General features: G+C 43.0%; 1 protein-coding gene across 6 annotated transcripts in view; it reads right to left on the bottom strand.

The window, feature by feature from the left end:
- Positions 1 to 21,042: 21,042 nt before the first annotated feature.
- Positions 21,043 to 21,829, bottom strand: part of FZR1 (fizzy and cell division cycle 20 related 1) — a 28,382-nt gene continuing 27,595 nt past the window's right edge. For all 6 annotated transcript variants that reach the window (XM_072113977.1, XM_072113976.1, XM_072113978.1 and 3 more), the window contains one exon: positions 21,043 to 21,245. In XM_072113977.1, the coding sequence (XP_071970078.1) occupies positions 21,204 to 21,245 (42 nt within the window). In that variant the 3' untranslated portion in view covers positions 21,043 to 21,203. The remainder of the gene's footprint in view (positions 21,246 to 21,829) is intronic.

The raw sequence follows: 21,829 nt of genomic DNA, 5'->3' as shown, positions 1-21,829 counted from the left end.
ACATGCTAGTGAAAAATCCAGTCACCCCCATTTTGTACACTTTACCTAAAGTTCACAAGGGGGAACATCCACCACCCATGCGACCCATAATCTCGGGTATTGGGTCGCTGAATGAACCCCTTTGTGAATGGTTGGACACACTCCTACAACCTTTGTTCATTAGAACAGCTGGCTACCTCAAAGACACGGGGGACGTTCTCAGAAGTCTCAACAACATTAAATGGTCCAATCAGTTCACCTTGGTTAGCTGCGATGCAGTATCGCTGTACACGTCCATCCCCATGAAAATGCTATGTCAGCTCTCTACTTCCATCTCAACAAATATAGTACTTATGATGCCGATCTGAAGAATTACATTGGGGATGTCCTTTGGTTCCTAATGACTCAAAATTTTTTTTCTCTATAATGGAACGTTTTACCTCCAAACAAAGGGGGTTTCTATGGGGGATACATTTTCACCCTCCATAGCCAACCTCACAATGGCATGGTGGGAGGAATGTCAACCCATTTGTCGATGCTATCTTCTGGTACGGCGGATACATCCGACAATTTGCTATTCATTTGGCGCGCCGATGTGTCTGCCGTGCCAGAATTCATTAATTTTTTGAACAACAATGAGTGTAACCTCACATTTTTACTTGCACAATCAACAAGGATCGTATGGTGTTCCTGGACCTTAACCTATGTACCTACGAGGGTTATATTAATACAAACACATTTAGAAAAAAAGTGGCAGGGAACACCATTCTGCATGCCCGCAGTTTACATCCGAAGCACACTATACGGTCAATACCTGTGGGTGAACTAACGCGAGCGAAAAGAAATTGTAACTTGGAGCAGGATTATTTGACAGAATCTAGGAATATAAAAAGGAGGCTATCTAAAAGGGGTTATACTGATGGCATGTTAAATCGGGCAAGCAGCATAGTCAATCAAAAACAAAGAGAGGATTTACTGACAGAGAAAACTAAACAAGATGATCAATATAATACCAATCCTTTTCTAGTTTTGCAATATAGTAACCAATTTGATGACATTAAGAAACTGGTTCTGCGACACTCACTCATTCTTTACCAAGATGAAAAATTGGCACAAATATTAAAAAATGGTTGCAATGTGGTATCAAAAAAAGCATTGACCATAGGTAACATGATTTCCCCCTGTTTCAAACATAACATTAAACCCAACTCCACTTGGCTCTCCTACAAAGGTTTTTACCACTGTGGAGCCCAAATTTGTAAAACTTGTAAAGTAGTTAAGATCAAAAAACTATTTTCAAACTCAGACAATTCACAAAATTTTGACATCAAAATGTACATTAATTGCAATAGCGATCACGTCATTTATATTATAGAATGCACGCTATGCAATGTCAAATATGTAGGTGCCACAACCCGCAAGTTAAAACGTCGTACCCTTGAACATTTGGGAGACATAGGTAAAACCGGAGCTAATAATTTAACCCGCAAAAAAACAATATCGGGAGCTTCCAAACACTTCATCGAACAACATGGGGGCAATACCACAGGTTTCCTAGCATACGGCATAGAACAAATTCGTCAAAACACAAGAGGAGGAGATCGAAGTAAAAATCTCTTTGACAGGGTAGCGTTTTGGATACTGCATCTCGACACTAGATTCCCCAAGGGGATGAATTTCAAACATGAATTCATGTTCCATTATTGAACAGTAGTCCATTTGCAAAACCTCTGTTTTTCACACGATATAGTGCATATAAGTATATTCTCCAGTCTGAATACGTTTCTATAAACATGCCCGGTTATGCACCGTTCTCCCTTTATTTGAAAAGGTCATAAAAATCTTAATACCGTTAATAAAAATTATTCCCACAGGTACATACACACAAAACCGTTTATACTTAAGGTCCATTTGGGTCGTTATTATTATTATTATCTTATGCCTGTCAATTTAATCCTTAGCCCACTGTCTCATTTAAAAGTACATTTGACTTTACATTTTGCTTTTCTCTATGGCTACATGCTCCATTCCACATTTTAATGTTATTATGCTTTTTGTTTACAAAGGTGCCTATTTTAAGGATTGTATAAATAAATGTGTTTTTAAAGCATTAAGATGTAAACACACCTGTGCGGCAGACTTGCACGTTCATCCCACGTTGGGGGCAGGACTTTCGTTCCCCCCCTCTGACGTTTTTCCCGTGCATACCATTTTAGTCTCCCGCACACAGATGTGTATCAGCCATGACTAACAGCGTGTAAAGCGCTCGAAACGGCTTGTGCCTATAGCCCATCTTCTGGACGCAGTGCTGTAGTGCGTTTTTCCATGTATTGCTCTACCTGGAGTTTGCAATAAAATTTGGAGGCATCTTTTAACCGTATGCGCTGGATCGTTTTTCCCTTGGGATTTCTACACTTATTGGACACGCTGGTCACGTGGAGATCCGTGCTGCTCAATTGGAAGTCCTCCCTGAAAAATCTTCAGAACGGGTGAGCCATACATACCTTCCATACAAAAATCTCTTCTATAGACTCTCAAGTAGATAAGAGTAGCCAGTGGCAAAATCTGAGTGTGGATGTATGAGTGGAATATATGTGCCCAAGGCACACAAGTGTGATTTGGGTTGGATACGACCTCTAAAGTGATTCAGCGGAGATAGAAAGTGAGAGTGTCTATACTCCAAACTCCCTCCTGGTGATATACGATTATAACTCTATTCACTAACAACATCATTGAGAGAGAATAACGTTGTATCATTTTCACTAGATACAATTGACAATTGGTGACTCAGGACTGACACTTAGTTTCTCAAGAAAATTATTTAGTATCTGTGATCACGTGATGCTTTCCTCCCTATATCCTGTTCTAAGAGAAAGCCGACATTATGTAAAGTTTAAACACCACAATACACACCACTCAGGCCACTAATATAAAAAGAATATATATATCTCTATAATTGTATTGGTTACTTTAGGTCCTGGTGATTGAAGATTTTTTTTTAAAAATTCCAGTTTTTGTAGCGTTACATTATAATTTTAAAGAGAATAAATAAAGATAAGCTTTTATATACACTCAACTTTTTTTATCTTCACCAATGGATCTCAGTGAGGTCTTATCCGGGCCTTTTTTGTAAAATTACCCAGTCAAAATATATCCACGCTTCTGTTATTGGTAGTTTCGGAGGTCAAGACCCCAGAGAAGAGGAAGAGAAAGAAGTTAGAATGCCAGGCCCCTTAAGAGAAACAGGAGACTCTTATTCAACCACTATAGAGAACAACCCATGCATCAGGGATCAAACCCGTCATGACGCCATGCTCCCTGTAGAGGGAAGATAAGCTCACTTCTTCCAAACCCGGTCAAAAAGGGCAGCAAGTAAGTGGATTTTACATGTGGTGCGAAGGGGTTTTTCACTGGACTTTCTCTCTCCTCCACCCTCACGGTTCAAGGTCACGAATACTGCTCCAGGGGAAAACAGAGAGGCTATGATTTTCGAGGTTCAGACTTTGGTCCAAAAGAAGGTACTGTGCCAGGTTCCCCTTGCAAAACAAGGTCAGAGGTTGTATTGAACCCTATTTTGGATAAAGAAACCAAATGGTTCTCTAAGGGTTATTCTAAACAAATTCAAAATGGAAACCCTGATGTCAACCGTAAACCTATTTTTTCCAGGTTGCTTCATAGCTTCAATCGACCTGACGGATGCGTATTATCACATCCCCATACATCCAGATTTTCAAAAATACTTGAGAGTAGCTATTCAGGTGGACTTTCGGAATCTCCATTGCTCCAAGGGTATTTACTAAGGTAGTGTCAGAAATGGCAGCCCACATTCAGGGTCTGTTCATACTTTATTTAGACGAATTTCTGTTGGTAGGCCCATCAGAGCAGGCAGTGCGCACCCAGCTAACCAGGGTTATTCAGATTCTTCAGAAACCTGGCTGTTGATAAACCTAGAAAAATCATCTCTAGTTCCTACAACAAGGAAGTTCTTTCTGGGGACATGGTTAGATTCCCAGAAACAGGTGTCCTCTCTACCAGCAGACAAGATAGAAAAGACAAGGCCCTGGTGTTGTAAGTAAATCAGAACCCAATCATTTCTCTCAGGTTGGGCATGTCTCTTCTGGGTCTCTTTTCCACTGCAATCCCGGCTGTCCCCTGGGCACAATTCCACTCAAGAGTGTTGCAAAATTTTCTTTTAGGAAAGTGAGACAGATTAGTCCTCTCTAGACTCAAGGGTCCTTCTCCCCTCCGATGTACTAAGGTCCCTAGATTGGTGGTTAGCCATAGAGAATCTGGAGATGGGTCTCCCTTGGATCCCCTGTCAGGACAGATTAATTACCACAGACGCCAGTCCTTGGGGGTGAGGGGCCCACGTAGAGGACCAGGTTTTTCAGGGTACCCTGGATGTAACAGAAAAGAATCTGTCGTCAAACAGCAAAGAATTGTTAGCAATTTTAAAGAGAACCCGTCATGCAAAATAACCCTCCTAAACTAAATATATTTTCATAAACTGCCATTAGAGAGCATTGCCCTTATCCCTTCATTGTCCCTCTACATGCCTGTAAACCTAAGCAATGAGGTCCTAAAGCTGTATGCAAATGACCTGTGAAATGTCCAATGAAGCATTAGCATATTCAAGCTGTCCACTCTATTCATGAGTGGGAGGCACAGCCACACCCCCAGTGCATGACTGACAGCCTGTATAATGATGTGAGGCTGTATAATGATGTGCTTCCTGGTGCTGGTGGCCACGCCCCCTGCAGCCTGTGTGTGTGTATAGGAGAGATACAGCAGCTCCAGGCAGCCATGTTATAGCAGAACATGTCAGATTCATGTGTAGCTGATGTCACATGTGTATTAGGAGGATGCAGCATGTCAGCAGGTACAGCACTCACACTCACACACTAGCCATGCTTTACTATACATTACACACAGACATGAGCAGGGGGAGGAGAGGGGAGGGGTAACAGGGGTGACATCACTGCCTCTGACCATGTGACCAGCCTCATTTACATGATAAAGAATAGATGATTTTACAATGAATAATGTATGAAATAACTAGATAAAGGCTGGGATGGGATCCTTGTGAGCTGCTCCAACAGGTAGAGGTGACAGGACTAGTGACACAGACCTGATGACAGGTGTCCTTTAAAAGCACTAAGGTTTTTACAAGGTCATGGAGTGGCCGTTATGTCAGACAACACTACAGCCATTGAATACATCAATAGTAGAAGCAGCATATAGGTAAACAGTTAAAAGTTAAACACTTTATTAATTTCTATTAAAATGGAATTGCCAGCCCACATATAGAATACTAGGCCCACAGGCCTCGACGTCCCAACACCAACACCCTAGTGAATATCTATCTACACAAATACTTAAGATAGGCGCATAAGGTGGTACACACCTGCTTGAGACTACCACAGTTCTAATATGGGTATAGATAAAGACATACCTGACCTGGGGGTGCCTCAATATGATACCCACCAGTGGTGTTACTTGCCCATATACATGTCACTGTCTGTCTCAATCGTATAATTCTGGCGGAGCCACCTCTTTCTCTTCTGAAGGTCGGTGGGGGAGGGGTGTGACACCTTGTACTAGGCTTCCCCTATTCCCCAAAAAACTCCCGCCCTTACAAGGGCAGTCCCAACAACTGTCCCTTGTGCTAAATGTTACGTCACACCTCCCTGACGCGTTTCCACAAATTGTTTCATCAGAGGGAGAAACTTCATACGTAGATTGCCCTAGGAACAATAATTAGACTAATGTCAGTATAAACACTGCATCCCTTACACCCAGATAGATTCCTTCTATCCAGCTCACCTTAGGTCAGTGGGGCAGTTCCAAAAAGGATGGTCCGGTAGGGGAGGAGTGCCTTCACCCATCCGTTTGCGCCTAGTGTCCACACCGGGTAGTTGGCGTGTGACGCCTTACCTGATGTGAGCTGCTTAAAAAGCGGCCTGTCCCGCCCCTCGTGACATCATACACATATGTTGGAGGCTCACCGGTTTCCCTTCAGCGTGTTCCCCATATCATAGAGTTTCAACTTACCACGCTGTCGGTCAAACCGGAAGTGCCGTCTACGTCACTTCCGGGACGGCGGCCAAAGGTTCTGACGCTCAGGCGGTGCCATAGAAACGCCTTAGGAAGCCGCGCCTGCGCAGTTCAATCGCAGGCAGCGAGCTTTCACTCTAATAGGCCTGGTTAGACCCATATCGCACAGGTACAGATTCAAGTCTCATAGCGCTATATGTTTGGTCATGACACAGTTGTTTTTCGGGTAGGTTCCGATCCAAAGCGCTACCAAGTTGTCATGACATTATGGTTGGTATTCGGGTGAACCCCGATCAAAAATAAAGACATAAGGCAGAGAATACAAAAAATATATAAAAAATATATCTAGTACATTTATGGTTATGCTTATAGGGAGAACAGGATTAAATGTACCTAGATTCACTAGTGTACCTCAGAAATTCAGGTATAGGTGATTGTGCCCTTCTATGGGCATATCCAGATGCTGTTACACCTATATATAAGAACCTACACAGGAGGGTCATCTGCATCCTGTTTTAGATAAAGCAGGCATATTGTAACTGGAGGTTGAGACCCCTAGGGGATACGGTGTTAAGTAGATATATCCATCTTGCCTCCCTCTGTAGTACTCTACGGTCCCAGTCTCCCCCCCTGGGTGGGGGGGGCACCAGTTCGATTCCTGTAAATTTAATAGCAGCGGCTTGACCATTGTGCATGGCATGTATATGACGCGCTATTGGGGTGTCCCGATTGTGTTCAATATCGCCTAAATGGCTTCCAATCCTTCTGCGGAACTCTTGAATCGTCTTTCCTACGTATTCGAGTCCGCACGCGCATGTGGCTTTATATATGACTCCCTTAGACCTACAATTAATGTAGTCTTTAATAATGTATGTCCTGTTATTATTGTTCCCGACAAATGATTTACCTGTCTTCAGGAACGGGCAGGCTACGCATCCACTGCATCTGAAGCAGCCGGGTGTTTTGCGCTCAAGCCAGGTGCCTTTGGGAGTAGGGGGCATATAGTGGCTATGTACCACTCTGTCCCGTATTGATCTACCTCGTCTGAAGGTCACCATGGGTCTATTCCCAATAACATCCTCTAGGTCTGGATCCATCTTGAGGATGGGCCAGTGTTTAGCCAGGATTTCTTTGGCCATATCAGCCCCATTGTCGAACGTGGCAATCATCCTCATGACTTTCTGTTCCCTTCTCGATTCCTCTTTCTTTGGGGTTAGAAGGTCCTGTCTATCCCTTTCCACTGCATGTTGGTATGCTGAGCGGAGACAATGATCGGGGTATCCCCGCTCTCTAAACCTGCCCCTCAGGTCATCTGCAAGTGTCTTGAAATCTTTCCTGCTGCTGCAGTTACGTTTCATCCTGAGGTATTGGCCCTTAGGGATGCCCTTACATAGTGCTCTAGGGTGATTGCTTTCCCAGCGTAATAATGCGTTTGTGGATGATGGCTTTCTATATACTGACGTCTGTAGAAAGCCCCTGCTGTCTTTCCTAATCAGTACATCTAAGAATGGGAGTTGGTGTTCCTCGATTTCGCACGTAAAACGTAATCCAATGCTGTTCTTATCCAGATTTTTTACAAATGTTCGAAAGGACTCTTTGTCGCCTCTCCACAACACAAATATATCATCGATATATCTTAAGAAGAGTTCTACTTTCTCAATGTCATCTGGGGGGGAATCACCAAAAACAAAGGACTTCTCCCACCAGCCCAGGAGCAAATTTGCGTAAGTGGGGGCGCATGGGCTCCCCATTGCAGTGCCCCTGAGCTGGTGGTAGAACTTCCGGTCAAAAAGAAAAAAATTACGAGTTAAAGAGAACTGTAGTAGTTCTACAATAAATTGATTGTGGGGACCAAACTGCCTGCCTCTTGTAGACAGAAATGCTTCAACTGCCTCTACTCCCTTGCTGTGTGGTATTGAGGAATACAGGGCTTCTACATCTATACTCCCTAGATATACCCCTGTGTCTATCTGGATTCCTTCAAGGTGTCTCAGTAAATCTGTTGTGTCTCTGATATAAGATGGTAGAGCCACGACGAAGGGCCTTAGGATCTGATCAATATACACCCCAATGTTTTGGCACAGCGAGTTGACCCCGGAGACTATTGGTCTCCCTTTTAATGGTGTGACACCCTTATGAATTTTCGGTAGGGTATAAAAGGTGGCAATTGTCGTGTGTGCTGGGAGAAGAAATCTATATTCTGTTTCGGATATCAACTTTTTCCCAAGGGCCATTTTTAGTATGCCATCTAGTTCTTTCCTATAGGTTGGAGTGGGATTTTCATTCAAGATCTCATAGCCTGTTTTGTCTTTCAATATATCAAGACATATCTGATGGTACTGTTTGTTATCCATCACTACTACGTTTCCGCCCTTGTCTGAGGGCTTTATCGTAATTTCTAGATCTTGCTCCAATGCCCTCAATGCTGTCATTTCTCGTTTAGATAAGTTGAATCGTCTATTGCCTTTAGACAATGTTCTTAGGTCGTGCTCGACCAATTCTACAAAAACGTCTATGCATGACACATCTGTTTTGGGGGGCAAGGCTGTGCTAGTCCCTCTCAATGGTGTGAATGGTCCTAAACCCCTTATATTTGAGTCTTCCTCCAGACTCTGTAACAATCTGACATCCTCCAGCATTTCTATTGGGATCCCTAAGTCTGTACTTGTTTTCTTATCTCTCCTTTTAAAGAACTTATGCCAACCTAACCTTCTGGCAAATAAATGTAGGTCTTTTGTCCAGGTAAACGAGTCAAAATCAGTGGTGGGGACGAAATTGAGCCCTTTTTTCAGGACCTCTATTTCATCTGCAGTCAGGGGTCTTGAGGACAGGTTTATCACCTGGGATTCTGAGGTGGATTTCGATTCCTCAGGGGGTACGCTGTTTCTAAAAAATGCTGTTGGGAAGGTTGTTGTGTGTATATGTTCGACCTTCCCCTCCCTCTCCCTGTTCCTCTAGATTTCTGTCCACCTCTTTTCCCCCTTCCTCTACTCTCTGTCTCTGACAGGTCCGTGTCGGTGGATGATAGGTCTGTTTCAGCCTCCCTATTTGTATTGGTGGGGGTCAGGACGGTGTACGCCCTGTTGTCCCTGAAGTCCTGTAGATCCCTTGTGAATTGTCGGTGTTTTCTATCTTTAAGATGATATTGGAATTTTTCCAAGACCGACTGTAATTGTGACTCCTTTTTTGTAAAATCCGGTTCCCCAGAGAATTTTTTAACAATGTCAATTTGCTCTGCCAGTCTCTTTTCTAGGTTCTCTAGATTCTGTTTCTCTTCTATTAGGAGTAATTGCATGAACCTTAGCGAACTAGCAGTCGCCTCCTTCTCCCATTTTGCAAGTAGCGCTGAGTTCCTAAACCTATTCCCTGGGGATAGAGTGATGCGAAGTCCCCGTGGTACAATATTACTCTTTAAATAATTTTCCAGAGACTGTACTTCCCACCATGACGTGTACTGATCCTTAAATGTGCGAGTAAGTTCTTTAAAGGACGTCTGATATGTAGGAGTATAGCGTTTTTGTACAAATGTTTTGTCAGAAAACACTTCATTTACCTCTACCAACCATTGTTGTTTGTCTGTACCTGTGCTCAGGAATCCTGCCATAGCCTGAGTATTTAAGAAAATTGACTAAGCCAAAAGCATCAAACGAAAGGAAAATTTTTTTTGGTCTTTGAAAATCTGTTATTAGTCAAAGATAGAAGCAGCATATAGGTAAACAGTTAAAAGTTAAACACTTTATTAATTTCTATTAAAATGGAATTGCCAGCCCACATATAGAATACTAGGCCCACAGGCCTCGACGTCCCAACACCAACACCCTAGTGAATATCTATCTACACAAATACTTAAGATAGGCGCATAAGGTGGTACACACCTGCTTGAGACTACCACAGTTCTAATATGGGTATAGATAAAGACATACCTGACCTGGGGGTGCCTCAATATGATACCCACCAGTGGTGTTACTTGCCCATATACATGTCACTGTCTGTCTCAATCGTATAATTCTGGCGGAGCCACCTCTTTCTCTTCTGAAGGTCGGTGGGGGAGGGGTGTGACACCTTGTACTAGGCTTCCCCTATTCCCCAAAAAACTCCCGCCCTTACAAGGGCAGTCCCAACAACTGTCCCTTGTGCTAAATGTTACGTCACACCTCCCTGACGCGTTTCCACAAATTGTTTCATCAGAGGGAGAAACTTCATACGTAGATTGCCCTAGGAACAATAATTAGACTAATGTCAGTATAAACACTGCATCCCTTACACCCAGATAGATTCCTTCTATCCAGCTCACCTTAGGTCAGTGGGGCAGTTCCAAAAAGGATGGTCCGGTAGGGGAGGAGTGCCTTCACCCATCCGTTTGCGCCTAGTGTCCACACCGGGTAGTTGGCGTGTGACGCCTTACCTGATGTGAGCTGCTTAAAAAGCGGCCTGTCCCGCCCCTCGTGACATCATACACATATGTTGGAGGCTCACCGGTTTCCCTTCAGCGTGTTCCCCATATCATAGAGTTTCAACTTACCACGCTGTCGGTCAAACCGGAAGTGCCGTCTACGTCACTTCCGGGACGGCGGCCAAAGGTTCTGACGCTCAGGCGGTGCCATAGCAACGCCTTAGGAAGCCGCGCCTGCGCAGTTCAATCGCAGGCAGCGAGCTTTCACTCTAATAGGCCTGGTTAGACCCATATCGCACAGGTACAGATTCAAGTCTCATAGCGCTATATGTTTGGTCATGACACAGTTGTTTTTCGGGTAGGTTCCGATCCAAAGCGCTACCAAGTTGTCATGACATTATGGTTGGTATTCGGGTGAACCCCGATCAAAAATAAAGACATAAGGCAGAGAATACAAAAAATATATAAAAAATATATCTAGTACATTTATGGTTATGCTTATAGGGAGAACAGGATTAAATGTACCTAGATTCACTAGTGTACCTCAGAAATTCAGGTATAGGTGATTGTGCCCTTCTATGGGCATATCCAGATGCTGTTACACCTATATATAAGAACCTACACAGGAGGGTCATCTGCATCCTGTTTTAGATAAAGCAGGCATATTGTAACTGGAGGTTGAGACCCCTAGGGGATACGGTGTTAAGTAGATATATCCATCTTGCCTCCCTCTGTAGTACTCTACGGTCCCAGTCTCCCCCCCTGGGTGGGGGGGGCACCAGTTCGATTCCTGTAAATTTAATAGCAGCGGCTTGACCATTGTGCATGGCATGTATATGACGCGCTATTGGGGTGTCCCGATTGTGTTCAATATCGCCTAAATGGCTTCCAATCCTTCTGCGGAACTCTTGAATCGTCTTTCCTACGTATTCGAGTCCGCACGCGCATGTGGCTTTATATATGACTCCCTTAGACCTACAATTAATGTAGTCTTTAATAATGTATGTCCTGTTATTATTGTTCCCGACAAATGATTTACCTGTCTTCAGGAACGGGCAGGCTACGCATCCACTGCATCTGAAGCAGCCGGGTGTTTTGCGCTCAAGCCAGGTGCCTTTGGGAGTAGGGGGCATATAGTGGCTATGTACCACTCTGTCCCGTATTGATCTACCTCGTCTGAAGGTCACCATGGGTCTATTCCCAATAACATCCTCTAGGTCTGGATCCATCTTGAGGATGGGCCAGTGTTTAGCCAGGATTTCTTTGGCCATATCAGCCCCATTGTCGAACGTGGCAATCATCCTCATGACTTTCTGTTCCCTTCTCGATTCCTCTTTCTTTGGGGTTAGAAGGTCCTGTCTATCCCTTTCCACTGCATGTTGGTATGCTGAGCGGAGACAATGATCGGGGTATCCCCGCTCTCTAAACCTGCCCCTCAGGTCATCTGCAAGTGTCTTGAAATCTTTCCTGCTGCTGCAGTTACGTTTCATCCTGAGGTATTGGCCCTTAGGGATGCCCTTACATAGTGCTCTAGGGTGATTGCTTTCCCAGCGTAATAATGCGTTTGTGGATGATGGCTTTCTATATACTGACGTCTGTAGAAAGCCCCTGCTGTCTTTCCTAATCAGTACATCTAAGAATGGGAGTTGGTGTTCCTCGATTTCGCACGTAAAACGTAATCCAATGCTGTTCTTATCCAGATTTTTTACAAATGTTCGAAAGGACTCTTTGTCGCCTCTCCACAACACAAATATATCATCGATATATCTTAAGAAGAGTTCTACTTTCTCAATGTCATCTGGGGGGGAATCACCAAAAACAAAGGACTTCTCCCACCAGCCCAGGAGCAAATTTGCGTAAGTGGGGGCGCATGGGCTCCCCATTGCAGTGCCCCTGAGCTGGTGGTAGAACTTCCGGTCAAAAAGAAAAAAATTACGAGTTAAAGAGAACTGTAGTAGTTCTACAATAAATTGATTGTGGGGACCAAACTGCCTGCCTCTTGTAGACAGAAATGCTTCAACTGCCTCTACTCCCTTGCTGTGTGGTATTGAGGAATACAGGGCTTCTACATCTATACTCCCTAGATATACCCCTGTGTCTATCTGGATTCCTTCAAGGTGTCTCAGTAAATCTGTTGTGTCTCTGATATAAGATGTGATTATTTATAGGGTGATACCGCGCTTCATGTAAAAAGGGGGGCTGTATCCCGGGAGATGACAGGGATGCAGGAGGTGTGGCTGCGGGTGTATGTGGAAAGATATGTAGCACTGTGTGGTCTGACGGAGACAGCTGCTGCGTCCTCTGGTAGTCAGGTAATATTACCTGGTATGCATAGGAAAATTATTGGATTTCATAACCAGTAAGATGGTCGCGCTGCTTGTTTGGATAGTATTATCAGTAGTGCAGATGAAAAGCAATAGGTCTGCAGACAGATATGAATTTTTTAACAATATACAACATTTAATACATCAAAGATTCTGAGTACAAAGTGTCAATAAAAAGTAGGAGGGTGGACAACGCGTTTCGGGGCGGAATTAGCCCCTTCTTCAGGTCCGATGGTTCTGTAACATGTAAAATTGGTGAGTCGTAGCTAAAATCGTTGCTGTTAAAACGTTATAAAAAATATATATATAGACAATGATAAATAATATATATATAGAATTATTAGTCTGTAAATAGAAGGATAAAATGCGATAAAATACATATATAGGTGTACATATGGAGTAGTTCAAACGAATAAATTCATGGATCATACATAGCCATTCTGAATTTGTCAATTTATGCAGATTGGTATACAAACTTCAAGGAGACATTTTTTAGGATATTATTAAATAGTATGTAGGCTTAAATAAATAAATGTACAGCTAATATGTAGACCTAAATGATGTATAGAGAAATATGTATCAGAGGTAGGTAAAGGGTGGTGATATAAGGGTGGTCTGATATAAGATGGTAGAGCCACGACGAAGGGCCTTAGGATCTGATCAATATACACCCCAATGTTTTGGCACAGCGAGTTGACCCCGGAGACTATTGGTCTCCCTTTTAATGGTGTGACACCCTTATGAATTTTCGGTAGGGTATAAAAGGTGGCAATTGTCGTGTGTGCTGGGAGAAGAAATCTATATTCTGTTTCGGATATCAACTTTTTCCCAAGGGCCATTTTTAGTATGCCATCTAGTTCTTTCCTATAGGTTGGAGTGGGATTTTCATTCAAGATCTCATAGCCTGTTTTGTCTTTCAATATATCAAGACATATCTGATGGTACTGTTTGTTATCCATCACTACTACGTTTCCGCCCTTGTCTGAGGGCTTTATCGTAATTTCTAGATCTTGCTCCAATGCCCTCAATGCTGTCATTTCTCGTTTAGATAAGTTGAATCGTCTATTGCCTTTAGACAATGTTCTTAGGTCGTGCTCGACCAATTCTACAAAAACGTCTATGCATGACACATCTGTTTTGGGGGGCAAGGCTGTGCTAGTCCCTCTCAATGGTGTGAATGGTCCTAAACCCCTTATATTTGAGTCTTCCTCCAGACTCTGTAACAATCTGACATCCTCCAGCATTTCTATTGGGATCCCTAAGTCTGTACTTGTTTTCTTATCTCTCCTTTTAAAGAACTTATGCCAACCTAACCTTCTGGCAAATAAATGTAGGTCTTTTGTCCAGGTAAACGAGTCAAAATCAGTGGTGGGGACGAAATTGAGCCCTTTTTTCAGGACCTCTATTTCATCTGCAGTCAGGGGTCTTGAGGACAGGTTTATCACCTGGGATTCTGAGGTGGATTTCGATTCCTCAGGGGGTACGCTGTTTCTAAAAAATGCTGTTGGGAAGGTTGTTGTGTGTATATGTTCGACCTTCCCCTCCCTCTCCCTGTTCCTCTAGATTTCTGTCCACCTCTTTTCCCCCTTCCTCTACTCTCTGTCTCTGACAGGTCCGTGTCGGTGGATGATAGGTCTGTTTCAGCCTCCCTATTTGTATTGGTGGGGGTCAGGACGGTGTACGCCCTGTTGTCCCTGAAGTCCTGTAGATCCCTTGTGAATTGTCGGTGTTTTCTATCTTTAAGATGATATTGGAATTTTTCCAAGACCGACTGTAATTGTGACTCCTTTTTTGTAAAATCCGGTTCCCCAGAGAATTTTTTAACAATGTCAATTTGCTCTGCCAGTCTCTTTTCTAGGTTCTCTAGATTCTGTTTCTCTTCTATTAGGAGTAATTGCATGAACCTTAGCGAACTAGCAGTCGCCTCCTTCTCCCATTTTGCAAGTAGCGCTGAGTTCCTAAACCTATTCCCTGGGGATAGAGTGATGCGAAGTCCCCGTGGTACAATATTACTCTTTAAATAATTTTCCAGAGACTGTACTTCCCACCATGACGTGTACTGATCCTTAAATGTGCGAGTAAGTTCTTTAAAGGACGTCTGATATGTAGGAGTATAGCGTTTTTGTACAAATGTTTTGTCAGAAAACACTTCATTTACCTCTACCAACCATTGTTGTTTGTCTGTACCTGTGCTCAGGAATCCTGCCATAGCCTGAGTATTTAAGAAAATTGACTAAGCCAAAAGCATCAAACGAAAGGAAAATTTTTTTTGGTCTTTGAAAATCTGTTATTAGTCAAAGATAGAAGCAGCATATAGGTAAACAGTTAAAAGTTAAACACTTTATTAATTTCTATTAAAATGGAATTGCCAGCCCACATATAGAATACTAGGCCCACAGGCCTCGACGTCCCAACACCAACACCCTAGTGAATATCTATCTACACAAATACTTAAGATAGGCGCATAAGGTGGTACACACCTGCTTGAGACTACCACAGTTCTAATATGGGTATAGATAAAGACATACCTGACCTGGGGGTGCCTCAATATGATACCCACCAGTGGTGTTACTTGCCCATATACATGTCACTGTCTGTCTCAATCGTATAATTCTGGCGGAGCCACCTCTTTCTCTTCTGAAGGTCGGTGGGGGAGGGGTGTGACACCTTGTACTAGGCTTCCCCTATTCCCCAAAAAACTCCCGCCCTTACAAGGGCAGTCCCAACAACTGTCCCTTGTGCTAAATGTTACGTCACACCTCCCTGACGCGTTTCCACAAATTGTTTCATCAGAGGGAGAAACTTCATACGTAGATTGCCCTAGGAACAATAATTAGACTAATGTCAGTATAAACACTGCATCCCTTACACCCAGATAGATTCCTTCTATCCAGCTCACCTTAGGTCAGTGGGGCAGTTCCAAAAAGGATGGTCCGGTAGGGGAGGAGTGCCTTCACCCATCCGTTTGCGCCTAGTGTCCACACCGGGTAGTTGGCGTGTGACGCCTTACCTGATGTGAGCTGCTTAAAAAGCGGCCTGTCCCGCCCCTCGTGACATCATACACATATGTTGGAGGCTCACCGGTTTCCCTTCAGCGTGTTCCCCATATCATAGAGTTTCAACTTACCACGCTGTCGGTCAAACCGGAAGTGCCGTCTACGTCACTTCCGGGACGGCGGCCAAAGGTTCTGACGCTCAGGCGGTGCCATAGCAACGCCTTAGGAAGCCGCGCCTGCGCAGTTCAATCGCAGGCAGCGAGCTTTCACTCTAATAGGCCTGGTTAGACCCATATCGCACAGGTACAGATTCAAGTCTCATAGCGCTATATGTTTGGTCATGACACAGTTGTTTTTCGGGTAGGTTCCGATCCAAAGCGCTACCAAGTTGTCATGACATTATGGTTGGTATTCGGGTGAACCCCGATCAAAAATAAAGACATAAGGCAGAGAATACAAAAAATATATAAAAAATATATCTAGTACATTTATGGTTATGCTTATAGGGAGAACAGGATTAAATGTACCTAGATTCACTAGTGTACCTCAGAAATTCAGGTATAGGTGATTGTGCCCTTCTATGGGCATATCCAGATGCTGTTACACCTATATATAAGAACCTACACAGGAGGGTCATCTGCATCCTGTTTTAGATAAAGCAGGCATATTGTAACTGGAGGTTGAGACCCCTAGGGCAGTGATGGCTAACCTATGGCACTGGTGCCAGAGGTGGCACTCGGAGCCCTTTCTGTGGGCACTCAGGCCATCACCAGATATGACTCCAGGTATATTCCTGCAGTCCCAGACAGCCCAGGACTTGCTGCGCACAGAGCTATTTTAAAGTGACAGCTGTACCTGGGACTATTTCCTGCTTTATTGGTCCTCAGGTGCTGGTATCAATGAAAACTGTGACAGAGAAGGGAGTATAAATCACAAATTACATTTCTGTGTTGGCACTTTGCGATAAATAAGCGGTCTTTCTTGTAGTTTGGGCACTCGGTCTCTAAAAGGTTTGCCATCACTGCCCTAGGGGATACGGTGTTAAGTAGATATATCCATCTTGCCTCCCTCTGTAGTACTCTACGGTCCCAGTCTCCCCCCCTGGGTGGGGGGGGGGGCACCAGTTCGATTCCTGTAAATTTAATAGCAGCGGCTTGACCATTGTGCATGGCATGTATATGACGCGCTATTGGGGTGTCCCGATTGTGTTCAATATCGCCTAAATGGCTTCCAATCCTTCTGCGGAACTCTTGAATCGTCTTTCCTACGTATTCGAGTCCGCACGCGCATGTGGCTTTATATATGACTCCCCCACCGACCTTCAGAAGAGAAAGAGGTGGCTCCGCCAGAATTATACGATTGAGACAGACAGTGACATGTATATGGGCAAGTAACACCACTGGTGGGTATCATATTGAGGCACCCCCAGGTCAGGTATGTCTTTATCTATACCCATATTAGAACTGTGGTAGTCTCAAGCAGGTGTGTACCACCTTATGCGCCTATCTTAAGTATTTGTGTAGATAGATATTCACTAGGGTGTTGGTGTTGGGACGTCGAGGCCTGTGGGCCTAGTATTCTATATGTGGGCTGGCAATTCCATTTTAATAGAAATTAATAAAGTGTTTAACTTTTAACTGTTTACCTATATGCTGCTTCTATCTTTGACTAATAACAGATTTTCAAAGACCAAAAAAAATTTTCCTTTCGTTTGATGCTTTTGGCTTATTGAATACATCAACAAGCAAGGCGGTACAAGTAATATAGGTCTTATGAACACAGCTTTGCTGATTCTTTCTCTGGCAGAAACACATCTCTGGCTGATTCTTTCTCTGGCAGAAACACATTTTACCTCCTTAAAGGGAATTCAAATAAGGGGGGTGGAGAACATTACGGCAGATTTCTTATGTCGAAACCCTCTGTTTCAGGGAGAATGGGAACTGAGTCAGTCAGTATTTCACAAGACTTTGGGGTATGCCAGTCATAGACCTTTTCGCGACAAGAGAAAATTGCAAAGTAGAAAGGTTCTTTCCATTCACAGAGCAGATCACCATTGGTGGTGGACGCCTTCTCTCAGAAATGGAACAATCATCTGTTGTACTGTATGCCTTTCCTCCTATGATTCTCGTAACCAGGACAATCAGGAAGATAAGACAGGACAAAGCAAAGGTTATACTGATTGCCCCCTTGTGACCTCGCCAGGCGTGGTTTTCCAGCCTAAAGGAACATCAATAGCAGATCCTTGGGTACTCCTGGAATCAAGAGACTTGCTGTTACACGGGCCAGTCTTTAATCCAGAAATCAAGGCCCTGCATCTGGTGCCATGGCTATTGAAGGGATGATTCTTCAAAACAAAGGTTTATCCCCTGAGCCAGTAACATACAATATCTTTCTTAGGGTTTGGAAGGCTTTCCTTTTCTTTTCTGGGCTGGACCTGGAACAGTTAACTCAGCCAGATGTATGTCAGAGTATAGAATTCCTTCAGAAGGGACTTGAAAAGGGCCTTAGACAGCCATGCTTAAAGGACACCTGTCATCAGGTCTCTGTCATTAGTCCTGTCACCACTACCTGTTGGAGCAGTTCACAAGGATCCCATCCCTGCCTTTATCTAGTCAATTCATACATTAATCATTATAAAATAATATTTTCTTTATTATGTAAATGAGGCTGGTCACATGGTCAGAGGCAGTGATGTCACCCCTGTTACCCCTCCCCTCTCCTCCCCCTGCTCATGTCTGTGTGTAATGTATATTAAAGCATTGCTAGTGTGTGTGCTGCATCTGCTGACATGCTGACCTGACCTGTGTGTAATGCTATAACATGGCTGCCTGGAGCTGTTGTATCTCTCCTATACACACACAGGCTGCAGGGGGCACCAGCACCAGGAAGCACAGCATTATACAGCCTCACACCATGATACAGGCTATCAGTCATGCACTGGGGGTGTGGCTGTGCCTCCCACTCATGAATAAGCCGGACAGCTTGAATATGCTAATGACTCATTGGACATTTCACAGGTCATTTGCATACAGATTTAGGACCTCATTACTTACAGACCTGTAGAGGGACAATGAAGGGATAGAGGCAATGCTCTCTAATGGCAGTTTATGAAAATATATTTAGTTTAGGGGGGGTTATCTTGACTGACGGTTTCTCTTTAAGGTTCAAGTATTGGGGGCCCTGTTTGGCCAGGAATTAGCTAGACATCCCTGGATTTCTAGATTTATTACAGGTAGAATCTGGCCCACCATTGGAAATAGAGTGCCACCATGGGATTTATCCTTGGTACTTAGGGCTCTGTTAGGTTCCCTATTTGAAACCTTGGATACTGTTTCCATCAAGCTCCTCAAGTTCTTCCTTACAGCCATTACTTCAGCGCAGCTCACCCCGCCCCTCTCCATAGGAAGTTATGGCTCACGGCACCGTACTACGGAGAAAGATAGGACATGTCCTATCTTTTTCCGGGGTACGGTGCCGCACGTACACATTGCTGTCACACATTGCGTTCTTGGACCGTTTTTAAACGCACTGAAATCGCATGCTTTTTTTTGTAAGCTTGCAATGTGTTTGGCAGGTTTTAATCGGTTTCACAACTGTCTACACTTCTAGAAATGAAGATAAACAGGTCCAAAGCAGCAAAACACATGATAAAGATTAAAAAACTCATGCGTTTTAAATGGAGTGTGGCAGCACCCTAAGGCTCAATGGTTTCGCTGTCATACATTTGTTTATAAAAGTTTTTTTTCTCCTTCAGTCCAGATGAAAAGGTTATCCATTTTTTTCATTAATTAGGGAATGGTTTTAAATGTCTTAGAGGTTATAAAGTCTGCCCTCAAACCCAAAATTGTAGAATCAGGGTGCTCGTACCCCAATGGGTCTGTGCAATACAGCAAACTACAAATTGATTTACAGGGAACTGATGTGTTCTTGCAATGCACTGTCAACTACTGTGATCTGGAGATATGAGCAGGGGCGTAACTACAGGGGTAACAGCCATAGCAGCAGCTACAGTGTCAGGGGGCCACAGCCTCTGGGGTATTGGCTGTATGTCTGTGTATAATATTGTGTGTATTTACTGTATGTGTGTACATGTGATGTATACTCTGTGTGCATTTGTGATGTGTATATCATGTATGTCTGTGTATATGGTATGCATGTATATAAACATTATGTATATTCTGTGTGCAATAGTAACTCATGTGTGAGTAAACAAATAAGTATATTTATTTTTAAGGTGGAACGGGGGCCCCATTCAGAGATCTGCTATTGGGCGCAGCCTCTCCTTGTTATGCCCCTGGCTATGAACCACATTCATACTACAGTATATGCTTTTTCTGTACAAGTGTAAAATGGCATTGTCAAACACATTTAGGAGAAATGAAACTACAACATTTTAGATGGAACATTTGACTCTTAGAAGAATAAATTGTTACAAATAAAAACACATCATTCACAGTTCAACATCAAGTGGCTTTTTTTTTCTTTAAAAACAAAGAATAATGAGATTTACATGTCCCACCTGTGGGGAGAAAAAAAAACCGGAGGATTCCAATTTAAGCATAGAGCAAATGGTATCAAACAATTTCTTGCATCAACCCTTTCACTGTTAAACATTACAATACCAACTGATTACATATTCCAAAACTAAGTGCTTTCCTTGAGCAACAGACTTCTCTCATTTCCTCCATCGTGCAAAACAATGCAACAACAACAAAAAAAAATAAGGGGAGGGGGGTTGGTTTGGGAGCAAGACCAGGCAATTTGTCTGAACAACAGGTTATTTTAAATTAACATTAAAATACAGATCACCCATAAAAAAAGAAACAGCACAAAACTAAACAGATATTTTGCTACAATAAGACTATCAATCTGCCATCCACACATCCATAAAATAAGTCCCCCCCCATTTCTTTACACCCTCCCTCCTCAGACTGAGCAGTGTCACTTTCACACATAAAAAGTTACATGTAAGGTTGCAAGTAGAGTTGTCATGAGTAGCCTTTCTATATATAGTATCAGATATCTTTTGCATGCAAACAAGACAGTTTTGTACAGGGATTCTCTGTGCCTCTATAAAACCGAGTGTGGTCCCAAAATCTGTAAATAAGCTGTGCCGATGGTAGCTTTCTGGCTGCAACACATTCCTCATGGGGCAATAAGGTATTCTGAAGCATTCATATAACACACACATCTATAGAACATGGTCATTAGGGTTCATTTCGGCCAATACCCATTATGTGAAAATAAGTGGATCCTCCTCCTTTCAATGCCAATGATTGAATAATTGACTCAGATAGAACAGTGTATTATTTAATGCTTCCCATGATGGTATAGGCTACCGATGAATCCCTGAACTGTACACAGAACGTTAGTCTCTTTGCTGGGTTGGAAAGTAATAAATTCTCGACTTCTCGGTGAAGAAAGACGAGGAAAAACTGCCATAGAACCATGAAAAGATTATCGTATCCTGGTGAAGAGATTGAGAACAGAAACAGATTCCTAGGAGAAAAAAAAAAAAAAACAACAAATTTAAGCCATGTGAATTTTTTTTTAGACAAATCGCATAGTAGCCCAAAATCTATACAAAGTCTACCAAGTCTTATCCTATATTTCATACCTTACCCCCTAGTGTGTCTATTTTACTGAGCCTTTACAGGATAATCATTTTCATATTTATTGAACAATGACAGATTTACTATTAAGCCCTTCATGACTGCCATACAGCTATATACCTCCTATTTGCACATGCAAATGCAGATTTCCAATTGCAATGTTAACATGATATCTGGATTGTGTATAGATGCTTCACAGAACCAGATATATCCACTCTTAAAAAGGGGAGATTCTCCTGTTTAATACGACACATACTGCAATATTGACACCAGGTATTGCAGTTCAGCTTCAAAAAAATGAATGGAGCTAAACTGCAAAACGCTACCAATGGTCAGAAGAAAAGATGTTTTTGGAAGGTAGCAGCCACATTTGCAAAACTTCAGACAACCCCTTCAAGCTTTAACATATCAACCCCATGCTGTCAGTAAAGCAAAAAAACACATTTTTTTTTAAAATACCCGATTGCTGCA

This window comes from Engystomops pustulosus, chromosome 1 (assembly GCF_040894005.1).
Source record: "Engystomops pustulosus chromosome 1, aEngPut4.maternal, whole genome shotgun sequence".
In the NCBI taxonomy this organism is placed as follows: Eukaryota; Metazoa; Chordata; class Amphibia; order Anura; family Leptodactylidae; genus Engystomops; species Engystomops pustulosus.
Note: the sequence above shows the minus strand (reverse complement) of the source record. Positions and strands in the feature narration are given on the sequence as shown.